Here is an 18,294-nt window from a genome sequence, read left to right as displayed (position 1 = left end):
AAATTTGATAATTGTATTTTTTATTAATATATTTTATAAAAAATGAATAACAATTTGTGGGATTTTAATTTTTTTTTATCTAGTAAGGTTAAGTTTGTGGAATTTTATGCTCGAGTTGTTAGCGGAAAAGATTAAGTTGAATTGGTATTTTCATTAAGCAACCTAATGTCGTATTGATGCGCTTGGATTTTGAACTGTTTTAAGGACATTATTTGGTTCATTTTGAGTGTCAAAGTTGCACTACATGTCCATTGTTTGCATATTTTATTCTCTATTCTTACCAAAATGGCCTCGAGGCAGCTGTTTATCCACTCATCTCGGTCAAAAGAGTTCAGAATCGAACATTAGAGCGATCGAAGACGAGAGTGTCAAGAATTTGATTTTCTTATTATGGATTGAATTAACTACAAGAGAGAGTTATGGGCTAAGGATTGATTCGGCCCACACACATTTCATTCTTTCACACACACCATTTCTCTAACCAAACATGAGATAGCCCAACCTCGTGCGGCCCAATATTTCAACTAAACACCCAAATTATGGAAAAAATCCAATCACATAAATGCTTGAAAGGCCCATTTTGAAGACTACCAAACATGGCTTATTATTGACAAACTTATTTTACACTAAACAATTTGATAGCATTATTTAATGCGCAATAAACATGCTAGTCTTACAAGAGTACCAAGCATGACCTGACAAACTTATTTTACACTTGATTTGATAACATTATTTAATGAACAATATAATTAGTTTATGCAACAAGTCCCATGCAGTTTCCGGACTTCGCCTTCATCAGCGGCCACCTACCCCACACCACCTACCCATTGCTAAAAGTTTCGGTTTAAATTCTCTATTCATTTATTAATAAAAAAATTTATTGTCGTTGACTAATACTCTGAGTCCTACTTTAGGAGTCCCGATTGATCAATTTCGAGCGTCCCACTTTATAATTTCCGGTTATGATAAACTAATAAAAGATGTCTACAAAGTAAATAACAAAATATTAAAAGTAGGTCCCAACAGCCACTATAACCAAACATGCACAAACCGAACCGGAACCGGCGGGTCGAACGGGTTGGCGGTTCAAGCGGGTTGGCGGTTCAGGTTCGGAAAAATGATGAACCGTAACCGGCGGTTCAACCGAAATTTTAAAAAAAAATTATTTATAAAAATTAATTTTTATATTTAAAAATAATTTTTACAAATAAATGAATACAAAAAATTCATAATAGCCCGTATATATTTGATGGGCTTGCGAATTTATGAACCATTCTTGGTTGTTTCTCTTTTATAGAGACATCCTTGAATGTTTTATGTTTCACTTTCAATGTGGGACAAAATATGTTGAAGTATTTTCTTTTATAACTACATGTTTAGAGCATTCATTCATCTTTTTACAATGTGGGATACAAAACTTTCTTTTATCTTCTACTTTTCTTCATGTTTTGTATAATATATATAAACAAAATTATTATTCAAATATATTTTTGATTGATAAAAATAAAGAATTATTAAGAAATATGATTTGTATATAGAAAATATTTATTTGTATAATAATTATTGTTAGGTTTATACAATTTGTATAAGAATTATTCTTTTAATGTGTATAATATTATTTATTAGTTAACATATACATAAATTTATAAACATAAGCAAATCATTAATGATAAATAACTAATGAATAATAGTTTATGTAATAATATTTGTTATTAATTTATAATAATAGAAGATAGAGTATTAATATAGACGAAGAATGATGGACGATCTATCATATACTTATAAATAATGACTTTTATCCCACATTGAAAGTAAGAGTAACACATCCAAGAATGTGTAACTATAAAAAAGAATAATCCAATACACTATCTTCCAATTTAAGTGCTCAAGTCCAATATTAAGTATTGATATTTTAAAAATCAAAAGGTTTAACTTTAAGTATTGTTTATTAATTTTTATAAATAAAATATATTCATTATAAGTTGTAATTTTTAGTCTTATTCAAATTTATTATCAATAAAATTATAATTTTCACCTTATTGTTTAAAATTTGTTTATGCACAATTTATACATAATAAAGACTAAAAAGATAAAAAATAATACTCCGTACTTAAAGTTGGATTTGATTTTTAAAATGCCAATACTTGGATGAGAGTATATTAGATTTGATTTAATTTGGAAGAGAGTATATTGGATTATTCTCTTTTATAGTTACATATTCATGGATGTGTTACTCTTTCTTTCAATGTGGGATAAAAGTCATTATTTGTAAGTATATGATAGATCGTCCATCATTCTTCGTGTATATTAATACTATATCTTCTATTATTATAATTTAACAACAAATATTATTACATAAACTATTATTCATTAGTTCTTTATCATTAATGATTTGCTTATGTTTATAAATTTATGTATATGTTAACTAATAAATAATATTATACACATTGAAAGAATAATTCTTATATAAATTGTATAAACCTAACAATAATTATTATACAAATAAATATTTTCTATATACAAATCATATTTCTCAGTAATTCTTTATTTTTATCAATCAAGAATATATTTGAATAATAATTTTGTTTATATATATCATACAAAACATGAAGAAAAGTATAAGACAAAAGAAAGTTTTGTATCTCACATTGGAAAAAGATGAATGAATGCTCTAAACAGGTAGTTATAAAATAAAATATTTAAACATATTTTGCCCCACATTGAAAGTGAAACATAAAACATTCAAGGATGTCTCTATAAGAAAGAAACAACCAAGAATGGTTTCATAAATTCGCAAGCCCGTCAAATATATATGGGCTATTATGAATTTCTTGTATTCATTTATTTGTAAAAATTGTTTTTAAATTTAAAAATCAATTTTTATAAATAATTATTTTTTTAAATTTTCGGTTGAACCACCGAACCGGCAGTTCAGGCCAAAACCCGGCGATTTTGAACCGCCTCATGAACCGGTGGTTTTTTCAACCGGAACCGGAACCGTCGGGACCCTTGGCGGGCCGGTTCCGATTCATGCATATGAATATATGATGAACCGTGAACCGCCGGTTCATGAACCGAAACCGGCGGTTCGGAACCGTTGTGCATGCCTAACTACAACATTTATTTATTACACACTCAAACAAAATATGGGTTCTAACATCCACTACAACATTTATTCATTACACACTTAAACACTTTCTTAAAATATGTGTCTGACTCAATCGGAACTCCTAAACTAGGACGGAGGGAGTATTACCTTAACTAGCACTTAATAACATTAATTTTGATTACAAAAGCTGAATACTACTACATCCGTCCTCGTAAGAATATGCACTCTTTCATTTTGAGTTAATCTCACAAGAATATGCACTTTCGAAAATACTTTTCCCTCCAATGAGGTGTGATTTATTCTTCATTACCAATACTTTAATTGCATTTTCTGTATCTTTTTTTACTTTATCAATTTTACGATAAAACACACCAACCCTATAAATCATTCCGAGCTGGTCGAAGACCTTCGACTATCATCGATCTCAATCGAGAAGCTCCGCGGAGGCGGAGGCGGAGAGGTCGAAGAAGACGAGATATGGAGGAATAAGATCGATCAATCCGGCGGAGGGAGTGAGCGTGAAGCACATCAAAACCGACGAAGACATACAACTCTCGAGGCGGCTGGTGGCGACTTTCCTCTTGTTGACCATCGCCGATATCAGCGAATCGTTCTTCGGCTTCCATGACAGTTTGTTCGATAACCACAACGGCAGGCTCGATTGCTCTGGCAACAACGTTCTGACCTCCTTCTGGCCAGGCATCGCCAAGCCAAGGCTGTGTATGAACACCTTCTCGAGAATGGCGGCGATCTACAGTCTGTTGGTGAGAAAAGAGGAGATCTACATCAAATCATTGAAAAATCTGGTGGCGGCGGAGAGTAGAGACGGAGATCTGGAGCTAGCGAGGGATTTGTACTGGAAGGCTGTGTGCGACGTGGCGGAGATAGGGGTAGATAAGGCAGAGGAGATGCTGGTGGAGAGAGTGGCGAGGAATCCTTTTGTGGGAAGGTTCACGTGGTGTTGGCGCAGATATTGTCACACACGTTTGACCACCTAAACGTCACACCCCAACCCCTCCGACGTATATACTTGTAATAAACAAATATAAATTAAGATTAATAAATCACAATCAATTACATCACCATCCAAATACTATAGTTACAAAATCTATCATTTATTAGCTTATTTACAAAATATTCTAAATCAGCACACATAACCATACTCATTAAAGATCATAACCAGTTTCATATTCATATGAATATGAATCTATATTCAATTTATTATTCTGTAACAAATCAAACCTGGTATCTGCTCGGGATTTCCATTGTATACGACCCATATGTCCCTTTTTATTTATTTAACATTTCCACGAAGGTCTCTCTTTGCATTGACCTTTCCACGAAGGCCCCTCTTTACATTTTGACCTTTCCACGAAGGTCCCTCTTTGATTTGACCTTTCCTCGAAGGTCCCTCTTTGCATATTTTCTTCGACCCGTATGTCCATTATCATTGTATATGACCCGTAGGTCTAGGTCCTATGTCCATTATCATTGACATCAGATTTAGGGCATGGCAAGACTATTACATATCATCTTTAATCCAATGCTTCAAGTAATTCTAATGCCATATAAAAAAAACATATCAATTGCACCAATCACATATCAATATCAATATCAATATCATATTCGACCATATAATCCAAATATTCACACCAATTTAATACTAACGACCAACAACATAACATCTGTAAAATGAAAAGTAGAATTATTCCCACCTGATTAGAATACGGAATCTACTGTCATCGTACTCGTTGAACACTTCGAACAAATTTTCATTCTTTCCGTTCGTTTTTCTTTTTTGCTTCCTTTTGCTCCCTATGTTAATTCTATTTCTAACAAAATAACAGCATACTACATATTTCGTCTCCCACTCTCCCGATAGAAGAGTCGGCTTCCATCCTCCCAAAATTAAATTAATATACATAGTTGTACACGTTGCCAATTATTCTTCCTTAGTCACATACAATTTTGATTGCTGTCATTTGTGATATATGCACACGTGTATATAAATATATAACAGCATGTATATCTTTATTTAATTAACTATCCATGCACATAATTCTATATGGCTTGGGGTAATAAGAAACTATTCTTATTCCTACGTGGCTATTTCCTACCCGCTCATGCATCGGTATATATCCAAATAACTTATTTTAGTAATTAATTTAGTTTAGTTAAAGTTTTACTACATGTATTTACATTTCCATACACATTTTTGTTGTTAAAGAACAAAATTCGTACTCATGCTCATATATATACGTTAGCTAATTTATCATAGTGAGTTTTAATAGATATAATTAATGATTAGATGACTAGTCAAATACTAGCACTTTTTTATATATATCAATATTATATCTATAAATAAAGTGCATATGATTATAAAATATACAACTATGCAAAATAACATAAATATTGGGATATGGATGTTACAGATATATTTGGGGAAAGGGGAGTTCGCGGCGGCGGAGAAGGGGCTGAGGTTGCTATTGGAGTGGGGGAGTCCGCGGGATATCACACACAATTATAAGCCATTATTTATTAGCACTAAAAATACATGCAAGTTTACTGGTAGATCTAATATAGCTAAAGGTCAGTACCGGGATATCGAGCACATGAAATAAGATTGCAGGTGGCTATCATATACTAAGTGTCATATACTATCTAGAGACACGAGTTTTGGGTTTTGGTTTTATAAACTAGACATAAATAAACAAGTATAAAAATAAAATCAAAAGGAGGCTAAAGAATGTGGAGTTTAAGGATCCAACTACTACGATCTAGTGATGATTAATCTCACAAAACCTTTACCTTTATGTGTCTCTAGGATTATTAGGAAAGTCACGATTCTAGGATAAGCCCTCTCTCGAGTGCACCTATCCAGTAGATTAAACTCTAACTATCAAAGTCTCCTTCTAATAGATTAGATTATAACTACTTAAGTTCATAAGACTCAAGTCCTCACAAAGGGTCCCTTCTCTCGAGTGCAGATAAACCCATGTGTTGTACTCGTTCATTTTACCACGTAAAATTAGCTATCTCTCGATTAATCTAGTTAAACGGACATAGTTCTAAAGTTGGCCGGACAAAAGAACAATAAAAGCACAAGAACAAACAAAACAATCACAAGAGCTAGGAAAAGGTTCAATTCAACAAATCAAAACATGTTCATAATAGTTTTCACCAAAAAATCTACAAAGGATGTTTAACTACTCATAGACAAATAGTAAAAACAAACATAAAAGTACTAGACATGAAAGAAATTGATAAAACCCAAGGTTGAATCTTCAATCTTCAGTCTTCTCTTACCTGGATCTGCAAAGCTCCGCTCCAATGGAAGATGGATGAATTATGTGTGGAAGATGGAATGGAAGAATGTGTAGAGGGGGAAGGATTGGAGGCTTTGAGATGGAATGGAAGAAGGTGTAGAGATGGAGAAGGATTGGAGCCTATGGGATGGAGATTATGAATTAGGTTAAGAGGTATTTATAGGTTGGGAAAAGGTTTATTTTTTATAATTTTCGTGCTCTACAATAAATGGGGAGAGATTTGGGCAACAATTTATTTTCTTCATGGAATTTCCGCCTAATTTCCACCAACTTTGACTGCACTGCGCAATGTTAGTAGAATAGACATAACTTTCTCCAAAGAACTCCGATTGAGACGTGCAAAGTATCCACGCGAAGATCTTTCGAAGAAGAAGAGAATGACATGTAGTAAGCACTGATTGGACTTCAAACTTGCTGGCAGAATGGGCTCGAACAGAGGCTACTGCACGTGGGGCATTTTGCACCTTTTTTCTATATTTTTCTATCATTTCTCAACAAACACATAAAAAAATACCAAATGTATAACATATGCAATTTAAGAACATAATTTGCATAATTGACATTTAAAATGAGTCAAATCTAGTCCTTAAAAACATGCAAAACCCGTGTATGTCAACTCCCCCAAATTTAATTATTTGTTTGTCCTCAAACAAAACAAGAGAAAAATTGATACGCTCGGATTTGTCTAGTCCTTAAAAACATGCAAAACCCGTATTTGTGAGTAGTTCAAAATCAATTTTGTCATGTGTACAAAGCATCTCAAAATTTAGTTTCCTAACTCACGCAATCCACTGAAATAATCCATGTACAAATCCTTTCCTCCTAAGTCACATCCCCTCCACAAAACACGCCAAAAATAATTGGGTTAAGATTTTATTTTCTTAGTCGGCCAATGAATTAAATCAAATGGGAGAATTATTTGGGGCTGCTTTTTGATAAGTCACGGAAAATTTTAGATATTCCAAACTAAGATCAAAGGGTAAGATTTTATATCACATAAGATACATGCATGCATTCATTTAAATAAATTATTTACTTAAAAGTTTAATTTTTTACTTAAATTTGTATGCATGCATGCATACAAACCCTTCATGTCTCACTCCTCCACCACTGGGTCTGAACTGCCAGCACCACCACCGCTTTCACCTGCAGAGCAAAGCAGAGACTAAACGGTCGGGAATCAACCGGAGGGGATGGGGACCGTGATGGAGAACTCGACTGCGCCGTCGGGAAAGCTGGTCGGACTGCGGCAAGCTCGACTGAATCAATGGTCATCACTGTGTATGGTAGTAGTATCTTTCAAAAAATGAATTTACCAATTTGGTCAACAGGAAGTAGCCTCCACCGTCTGATTTTGAGAGGGCATTTAAGAGAAGTTTTTCTTTATCCTCATGGAACCGACAATAAACCCACAAAATTTGATGGACTAAAATCCAGAAGAGAGATTTCAAAAAGGACGGGTGTTCTTTGGATAAAGTGTCCAATGCATACAAAACAACGGAATAATATAAGACATATACAAAACACGAACAAGAACAGCTTTCAATGATTTCAACCAAACACCCAAACTATGGAAAAAACAAAAATGCAGGGCCAAACATGGCCTTATTATTGACAAACATATTTTATATAGTAGCATTATTGAATTCAAGCAACAAGTCCCAAGTTTTGTAGACCCCATGCGGTTTCCGGCCACGACTTCTCCTTGGCCTTCATAAGCAGCACCCTAACCCACGAAACCCATGCATGCCACGTCATCCTCTTATCCCGCGGACTCCCCCACTCCAACAGCAACCTCAGCCCCTTCTCCGCCTCCGCCGCCGCCGCCGCGAACTCCCCTTTCCCCAAATATATCTGCGCCAACACCACGTGAACCTCCCCCGCAAACGGATTCCTCGCCACGCTCTCCACCAGCATCTCCTCTGCCTTATCTACCCCTATCTCCGCCACGTCGCACACCGCCTTCCAGTACAGATCCCTCGCCACGATCTGCTCCTGCGGATCCAGAACTTTACTGCAGTTATCGAACACCGGCGGCACCACCAGCTCCAGATCTCCGTCTCTGCCCTCCGCCGGATTTTTCAATGATTTGAGGTAGATCTCCTCTTCTCTCACCAACAGACTGTAGATCGCCGCCATTCTCGAGAAGGTGTTCATGCACAGCCCTGGCTTGGCGATGCCTGGCCATAACGAGGTCAGAACGTTGTTGCCGGGGCAATCGAACCTGCCGTCGCGGTTATCGAACAAACCGTCATGGAAGCCGAAGAGCGATTCGCTGATATCGGCGATCGTCATCAAGAGGAAAGTCGCCACCAGCCTCCGCGACAGCTGTATGTCTTCGCCGGTTTTGATGTGCTTCACGCTCACCCCCTCCGGCGGGATGATCGATCGGATCTTATTCCTCCATATCTCGTCTTCTCCGACCTCTCCGCCTCCGCGGAGCTTCTCGATCGAGATCGCCGACAGTCGGAGGTCCTCGACCAGCTCGGAATCGGAGTACCTGGAGAGGAGGAGGCCGTGGGTGACAGAGTGACGAGGAACGACGCAGAAGAGGTGGATGAGGCGCTCGGCGGCGGCGCCTACGTGGCCGCGGACGGTGTCGCGGCCGGTGGGGGAGGGAGGGAAGATGGCGAGGTTGACGTAGGAGTTGGAGTAGGCGGAGTGGAAGAGGGCGCAGAGGCAGACGGCTTGAGGGGCGTTCCAGAGCTTGAGGGTGCGGTAGACGCCGAGGAGGTGGTCGAAGAAGCTGTTGTGCTTATGCCAGCACTCGCCGGCGCCGGCGGCTTGGAGGACGGAGACGAGGCGGGGGAGGTTTTCGTCGACGGCGTGGAGCTCGCCGCGGAGGAAGGGGCGGGCGGAGTGGAGGAGCGATTCGAGGGTGCGGTGGTCGGCGGCGGAGCGGGGTTTGTGGTTGTCGGAGGGTTGGATAGAGGTGGAAGACGGCGGCGCCATGGATGGTGTTGGGAGATGAGAGGGAGGATTGTGTTGCTAGAGAGATGATGGATGATTGCAATTTGGTTCAGTATATATAATGCTATCTTACTATGTTTTTGTTGATTTTGGTAGGTGGACTGACTAGTCGTGCTTCGGCGATAATGATCCTTAAATTAAGCTTTGTTTGTCTGTTGTGGTTATGATTGTAAGCTGACCTGTTAGAAGATATTGGAAGATATTAAGCGAAATCAAGAAAAGATATGGGAGCATATTCAACCTAAAATAGAGGAACAATTAATGTAAATTAGGTTTACCATTTATAGATATTGTGTAGCCTATATAACAATGTAATCTCTATCGTCTAAGACATGGTGAATAAGAATGATACAAATTACCAATTCCTTCGTTTAATATGGCCTCAGAGCAGATCGATCCTTGGCTCAGAAACGATTCATCATAGCCGATAATACCTTTCCCGACCTTTTTTTTCCAACCAAAACCAATCCAGAAACCAGAACCCTGCATCAAAATGTCATAATCGGACGATACAAAACCAACCACAGAACAGATAACAAGTCTAAAGAATAGCAAAAGCATCACTGTTGCATTTAAACTGAATGGGAAGAACTACCCCCTTTGGTCACGACTGATCAAGGTTAAGATTGGAGGCCGAGGAGCCTACTCATACATCCGGAATGAGCCACCGAACCCAGGGAGTAAAGGGTTCGACGAGTGGGAGAAGAACGGCTTGGTGGTGTTCTCGTGGATCGTTGACAATATCGAAGACGACATTATCGCCGATTTCGCGCACCACCAAACTTCCAAAGCACTGTAGGACAGCCTTGCGGTGATGTTCGAAAACAAAACAGACAGGTATCTCATCTACAACCTGGAGGAGCAAGCAATCTACATCAAACAGGGGAATATAGACCTCGAGACATACTACCGAAAGATCCACGGGTTGTGGATTAACATCGATCGATGCCAGAAACAACCAATCAATTGCTGTGACAAAGGAATCGACCAATTCCGAGTACATTCAAGCGAGAAACGGCTGATTAAGTTCCTAACGGGACTAAATCAAGAATATGATTCAATCCGACGAGAGATCCTGAAAGAAGACCCGACCCCATCAGCCGAGGCCGCCTATAGAATGGTGAAGAAGGAGGCGGCTCGACTAAACATCATGCCACCAGCATCCTCTCCACCAACCGGAGGAGCTCCTGGAGTGACCGATTCATCATTTGGGGGAAGATCGGACAAGGGTTCTCCGCCCAAAGCCAGCGTCCCACGAATCGAAACGGACCTCCACTGCCCCGCCGCTGCCAACCGCTTGGGAAACCGACCGGACACCTCAAAACTGTAGTGTTCCCACTGTGGAAAGCAAAAACATACATGGGAGACGTGCTTCAAGCGGGTGGGATACCCAGAATGGTGGGAGGAACGGCGAAAGGCGAGGTCAACGACAGCCTAGGCGAAATTGGCAGTCTGAGTAGGCGGTGAAGGGATCCCACGGAAAAACGACGGGGAAACCACTGGATAGAGTACCAGAGTCCGATTGGATGGCCAGTCAGCCGGCGGCAACGTGCGAGGCGCCGGAAACTTGGCGGAACGGACTGAATCGATAAGCGGACTAATTCAAACTCTGGATGTTATACTTTTGCACCCCATGAAAAATGAAAATATGAAAAGAGACCCCATTTTATATCATGTCGGGCCCCAAATTACTATATATCCGAAATTGAACCCAGAACTTCTCAAATTCCCCAAATTGACCCGAAATTTGTGTCTAAAAATCAGTTTGCCCCCTTAATTTCCGCTGCATTCCATGTTCAACACGTATCTGATAGAAAATCGAAGGGTTGGATTTTTTACTGTGGAGCAACTGTTACCATGACACCCGAAAAGGATGATTTTATTAATTTCAGTGAAGTGACAAAAACATATATAAGAACAGCCAATGGAGAGTTGATTACTGTTGTTGGGGCGGGCACAATTCAGATATCTCCAACTCTGCGACTTACTAACTGTTTATATGTCCCTACTTTATCCCAAAGGCTGATGTCTATTAGTCATGTGACTAAGGAATTAAATTGTACTCTCCTGATGCATCCCGATTTTTGTATTTTACAGGATATTCAGACGAGGATGATACTTGGCGCGTGGCACTGAGAAAGAAGAGCTCTATTACGTGGACGAGATAGCTCAACATGGCAGTGCAATGCTGGCTCACGGGTCCACGAAACAAGAAACTTGGCTTTGGCATCGAAGACTAGGACACCCTTCTCCTGGTTACTTTAAATTGCTTTATCCGAACCTCTCTATTCCGTCTGATTTTTCTTGTGAAACTTGTGTTTTGGCCAAGAGCCACAGACAATCATTTAAACCAACAAACACTCGTATGAAATCTATGTTTTCTTTGGTGCATTCTGATGCATGGGGACCAGCACCTATCGTTGGGGGGAACGGTTTTCGTTATTTTGTGATTTTCATTGATGAATGCACTAGAATGACGTGGATCTATTTCTCGAAACATAAATCTGAAGTTTTTGATAGATTTGCCGCTTTCTTTAAACTTATCCAAACACAATTTCATACCACTATCAAAACCCTTAGGTCAGATAATGGGAGGGAATTTGTGAACAGTACCATGAACCAGTTCTGTAGAGATAACGGTATAATCCATCAAACTTCTTGTGCATACACACCGGAACAAAATGGGGTGGCTGAGAGGAAAAATATAACTATTCTAGAAATGACCCGTGCCCTCATGATTGAATCTAAAGTCCCCAAACATTTTTGGCCAGAGGCAGTCGCCGCTTCTATCTATCTTATCAACCGCCTACCCACTAAAACCCTTCTCATGAAACCCCCTCTTGATATACTATCTAAGCAAGCCAACATTCCCGAACATTTGAACCTTAAACCCAGAGTCTTTGGTTGTACTGTCTATACCCACATTCCGAGATATGAGAGAACCAAGCTTTCACCCTGTGCAACTAAGTGTGTGTTCGTAGGATACAGGGTTAACCAGAAAGGTTATCGTTGCGTTGATCCACTTACCAAGAAAATTACCACGACCATGACCTGTAATTTTTTGGAAACCGAATTTTTCTACCATACCCACCTAAGTAGTCAGGGGGAGAGTGATCCAGGCAATACGCTGGACTATCTAAGTTGGGTTGTGCCAGTGCCAAGCTCCTCGATTGAGGATCTAACAAAACGAGAGATAGTCACTGCTGCCGAGCACGTCTCACCAGTCACCACAAGAGTCATCTCATCCAAGCCCAGGCAATCCAACTCCGACGATATCCGAGGTAACTCCTGAACCAAGTCTAGTTGAGAATTCGGTTACCACTGATCCTGTTGACACAGAGCCTTTGAACGAGGATAACACAGTTGACGGTGACACGGGGCAGTACACACTTCCCCATCGGACTACAAGGGGAGTTCCTCCAAAACGATACTCTCATGAGAAGATTGGGAAGAAAAGCCGCTATGGAGTAGCAAACTTTGTACAAGGGAATCTGACTAAGATGGCACGGGCATTTGAGGCTGCACTGTATGAGGAAGAAGAAATTCCACAGTCAGCAGAAGAGGCAATGAAACATAAAAAATGGAAAGAAGCGATGCTTACTCAGATGAAGGCACTTATGAAGAACAATACATGGGAAAAATGGAAGTTACGAGAATGAGTGAGACTGTCGGATGTAGATGGGTATTCGCAATCAAGAGAAGGCCAGATGGTACAACTGAACGATACAAAGCACGACTAGTGGCAAAGGGGTACACTCAGACGTATGAAGTTGACTACGCTGAGACCTTCTCACCACTGGCGAAGATCAACACTGTGAGAGTATTACTTTCAGTTGCGGCAAACAAAGATTGGCCACTACACCAGTTCGATGTGACGAATGCCTTTCGGCATGGAGAACTACCAAAACCTGTGTACATGGAACCCCACCCGGGTTTGTTGATGAGTTCGGTGCAGGGGAGGTCTGCCGACTTTAGAAGACACTATACGGTAGGGCTGGCAAATCGTGCGGATTGGGTCGTTATCGGGTCAACCTGATAATGACCCAATCCAATAAGGCCTAACCTGAACCCGACCTGTTAAGGAAACTATAAATCCGAACACGAACCCGACCTGCTACCTTCAAATCCGAACACGACCCGCACCCGACACGAACCCGTTATCGACACGATATAATATGGGTTGACACGATACGATAACAACCCGAACATGATATTACACGATTAAAACCTAATATTACACGATTAAACCTTAATTTTTTACCTAATTTACACAATTAAAATTCGTTTTATACTATTTAAATCTAATTTATAAGAAGTTAAAAAATTAAAGTAATATATATATTTTTAAATAATAATAAAAATAATAGTATTATTTCTTAATGGTTACCTGTATCCGACCCGCATCCGACCCGAACCCAACCCGAAATTATCGGGTTCTTAATGGGTCAACCCGATAAGGACACGGATCCAATAAGACTTGACCCAAACCCAATAATTTCGTGCGAATTCGTGTCAGATTATCGTGTCGTGTCGAAAATTGTCAGCCCTACTATACGGACTGAAGCAGTCTCCAAGAGCATGGTTTGGAAGATTTACTGAGGTGATGAAGAAGTATGACTATACCCATAGTAATTCAGATCACACTCTCTTTCTTAAGAAGAAGAATGAGAAGATCACCTGTTTGATTATCTATGTAGACGACATGATCATTACGGGAGATGACGAGGATGAGATAGCTGAATTGAGGAAGAATCTTTTTCAGGAGTTTGAAATGAAGGATCTAGGTCTCCTTAAGTACTTTTTGGGAATAGAGGTGCTTAGATTGAAGAAAGGAATCTTTATAAATCAGAGGAAGTATATACTAGACTTATTGGCAGAGATTGGGATGATCGATTCTAAGCCAGCTGACACTCCTATGGGTCAGAACCACGGATTGCAGATAAAGGAAGGTGCGAAGCAGACAGACAGAGATGGAGGTACCAGCAATTAGTTGGGAAGTTAATCTATCTTTCTCATACTAGACCAGATATCGCCTACTCAGTCGGGGTAGTAAGCCAATTTATGCATGCACCACAGGAAGAACACTGGGAAGCAGTCCTAATGATTATTCGATACTTGAAAGGAACCGCGGAGCATGGGCTTATGTTCGAGAAACACGGACACATGGAGATACACGGTTTTACTGATGCAGACTGGGCAGGAAACCCAAATGACCGAAAATCAACTGCCGGGTATTTTACTTTTGTGGGAGGAAATCTTGTGACGTGGAAGAGCAAGAAGCAGAAGGTGGTAGTCCTCTCAAGTGTCGAGGCAGAATCCAGAGGAATTAAAAGTGGGCTGACAGAGATATTATGGCTAAATAGAGTGATGACATAACTAGGCCTGCGGTCGACCCATCCGTGCAGACTGTTTTGTGACAACAAGGCGGCCATTAGTATCTCAGAAAACCCGGTGCAACATGACAGGACGAAACATGTGGAGGTAGACAGACACTTCATAAAGGAGAATATTGAGGCAAAGGTGGTGGAAATGCCTTATTGACAAAGGTAGTGAACTCGAAATCGTTCCAAGATGTATTGAGCAAGCTAAGTATCGGCAATCCCGTTACATAGCTTGAGGGGGAGTGTTAGAAGATATTGGAGGATATTACGTGAAATTAAGAAAAGATATGAGAGCATTTTCAGCCTAAAATAGAGGAACAATTAATGTAAATTAGGTTTACCATTTGTAGATATTGTGTAGCCTATATAACAATGTAATCTCTATCGTCTAAGACATGGTGAATAAGAATGATACAGGTTACCAATTTCTTCGTTTAACAATATGATTATGATGGCATAATACCCATCTCTGCTACAAAGTTATTAAATTAATATATGGCACAATTATTATTACGCCTACTTGAGTCTTGAGCTTTCATCAATTTCTTGTAGTAGGTGAACAAATCAGGGAAATTACTAAATGGTGCTGTCAATAAGATTTTGGCCCCATTTTATTATACAATTGATCAATTCGAAACTAGTTGGAATAAAAAATAGCGAGGTGCAATTTTCAAATGCCATTAATTTGCAAACATGGAATAGTGTTGCCTTTTATTAAAAAAATAAAATAGTGTAATATATGGACAACTGCATTTGCACTTTTGCAATATTAGCTTCTATAGTATCTAGACAATAGGATAATCACGTTTTTTGTCCTTTAGCATATTTTTTAGACATTTCTACTATTTTTCAATCTTTTTGCTTCAAGTGCATATATGTCTACTCTCACCCTTTTTATTCTCTTATCTCACTTTTACAAATTATTTAGATATTATTATACTATAGATTATCGGCTGCATGTAAGTCATTTAAATTTTATTTAACTATTAGTATTATGATAAATTAAGGTAGTATCATTAAATTATATTTAAAATTATAGTATTATAGCTAGAGCTTATCGGTTGAAATTGTGAGTGTTATAAATTCTAGTTATAATTTATTAACTAAAAAGTTATTAAATCCATAAAGTCGTTTTATGTTTAAATTTACTGGCTCTCAATTATAATACACAAAATTAATTTTAAAAAATAATTGAAACGTTATTGAAAAATGACCAAGAATAAATGGGTGAGAGTAGTACGCCCTGTCCCTTAAAAATAGACCAATTATAATTTTAAAAAATGGCTCTAATAAGGTAGGTCTCATTATCCAGTAACAATATTTCAATCACTTTATATTTCAATCTCTTTTACTTTATCAACTATGCATTAAAATCCGTGTTGTTTTAATTATTGTCTATTTTTTAGGGACGGGTAGAGTATAATAGACACATGCCATTGAAGCCAAAATAAATTTAAAAGGGGTATAAACTTCTAAAAAATATACAAAATGACCAAAAATGTGATAACCTCGTTATCCAGGTCTAACCAACTTTATCAAGTACTGCAAAAGTGAAATTGAAGTGTCAAAATACTATTTATGCAGTTCACTCAAACAAGATTCGTGAATATTTGTCGGCGAGCAAGTAGTCTTGTTGGGGTTCTTAGAGTTGATTTTTGAAAACGTTGAGTTGTCTTTCAATTCCATTTCGAGCAAAACAGAGAATCGTAATCAAATCCGACTATTCCCTCTCTTCCCAAAATGACCTCGAGGCCGCTGTTTATCCACTCAACGGGGTTAAAACAGTCCAGAATCAACATTAAAGCGATCGTAGTCAAAGTTTCGAGAATTTAATTTTCTTATTGTGAAATCAATTGAACAGCCGAGTGAGTTATAGATTATGGATTGACTTGACAGTACATAGGATGGTTTTTAATTTATCCGGGTTAAAAGATGTCATTTAGTTGTCCGGATCGCCATATTACCACATAATTATAAATACCTATGGGTGCCAACTTAATATCACTTCCGTTGGTGTGTGTGTTTTTTTGTCGATTAACTTTTCGGTTTCAATGTTTTGGCCATGAATTTAACCAAAGATTTATATGTGTTTGGCTGGGGGGTTTTTAGAAATTGCCAAATTAGAATTAGTATTAAAAAATATATTTATGTACCAGTTTATGAAATAAATCTCTATTTTATTTTATTACTATTATTTATCTTGTCCTATTAATCTCTAAGTTTCATTCTAACTAGTATCACACCCGTGCATCGCACGACTAATTTTATTTTCTTCACACTTATTTTATACTGTGAAATAATTTTATGAAAGGATAACAAATATGATAGTACGAAATCTAAAATCATAAATATATAAAATAAAAAAATTTATTAACCTATTTCTATGGGACGGAAAGAGTGTAAAAAATATAAAATCAAACAATTTTCAAAATACAAAAAATATTAGCCAATATATTAATCGGTGAATTTGGCAAAAAAATACATACATATTGCTATTAATATTATGTTAGTCTAAATTAATATACTTATGTTTGTTTTATGAATAGTAAACATTTACATATTAATACATTAATATAATTTAAAATTTACTATACAAATTGTATTGATGTGCTGATGCAACTAATAATTACATATATATTTTAAAAAATTAAGGTGAGCAAAGATAATAACATTTTATATTTATATGAATGTCATTGTATATTATTTTCATTTAATTATTACAAATACAATATTAAAATTGAATAAGGCAGTTTAATATTATAACGGTAATTTACAGCTAAAAAACATTCATCAACGCGTAAGCAATTGAAGGACATTTGTTACGTACTGTTTACATATTGAATGGAGATTTGTTACGTAGGCGGCCAGTTAATATGAGTTTTAATATATAAAAGTGGGACCCACATTTCACAAACTTTTTCAACTCACTTTTCATTACATTTCTTAAAACTCGTGCCCGGTCAAAGTGACCCAAATTATGTGGGACGGAGGGAGTAATATATTTTGCATCATTGGCTGCAGTTAAATGATATACTTTCACTCATTTAATCTCCATTCTCTACAAATATTAAAATTTATCTCATAACTTATAAATATTTCAAAAGAAGGTCAAAACTCGCCTTATATATATATTTTTATATTTATATTGGTTTTAATCTACTGTATATTTGCCCTCTCAACAATTAAATTTTACATCTTATTATCTCTCTCATTTTTTAAGAATTTATTTCCTCATATCAATAAGCAATCTTGTGGCTCATCGAATTCCAAATCAAAATGAAAATAAAATGAAGGAAATACAAGCTTAATACAAATTCAAGCTCAAGATTAAATTAAACTTACACAGCCGAAATTGATTTAATAATCTATAAACCCATTAAATAAACAATTATAAATCTAAACAATAAAATCCTACTTTTACTTCAAACCGTAAAAACAGATATATTTGCAAAATGTAAAAAAATGGAGTTTGCGTAAATTGCCACATATAAATATCAAAATACATTTG

General features: G+C 37.5%; 1 protein-coding gene across 1 annotated transcript; it reads right to left on the bottom strand.

The window, feature by feature from the left end:
- Positions 1-7,880: 7,880 nt before the first annotated feature.
- On the bottom strand, positions 7,881-9,442 carry LOC121802771. Its single transcript, XM_042202465.1, has one exon. The coding sequence runs from the start codon at positions 9,385-9,387 to the stop codon at positions 8,083-8,085; it is 1,305 nt and encodes a 434-aa protein (XP_042058399.1). The 5' UTR covers positions 9,388-9,442; the 3' UTR covers positions 7,881-8,082.
- Between the last annotated feature and the right edge of the window lie 8,852 nt (positions 9,443-18,294).

The sequence above is a fragment of the Salvia splendens genome, chromosome 5 (assembly GCF_004379255.2).
Source record: "Salvia splendens isolate huo1 chromosome 5, SspV2, whole genome shotgun sequence".
NCBI lineage: Eukaryota > Viridiplantae > Streptophyta > Magnoliopsida > Lamiales > Lamiaceae > Salvia > Salvia splendens.
This window is presented reverse-complemented; position numbering and strand designations above follow the sequence as displayed.

What these genes read in the sequence shown, in the direction of transcription:
- LOC121802771 (XM_042202465.1), bottom strand. Translation starts at nt 9,387, where the DNA reads ATGGCGCCGCCGTCTTCCACCTCTATCCAACCCTCCGACAACCACAAA.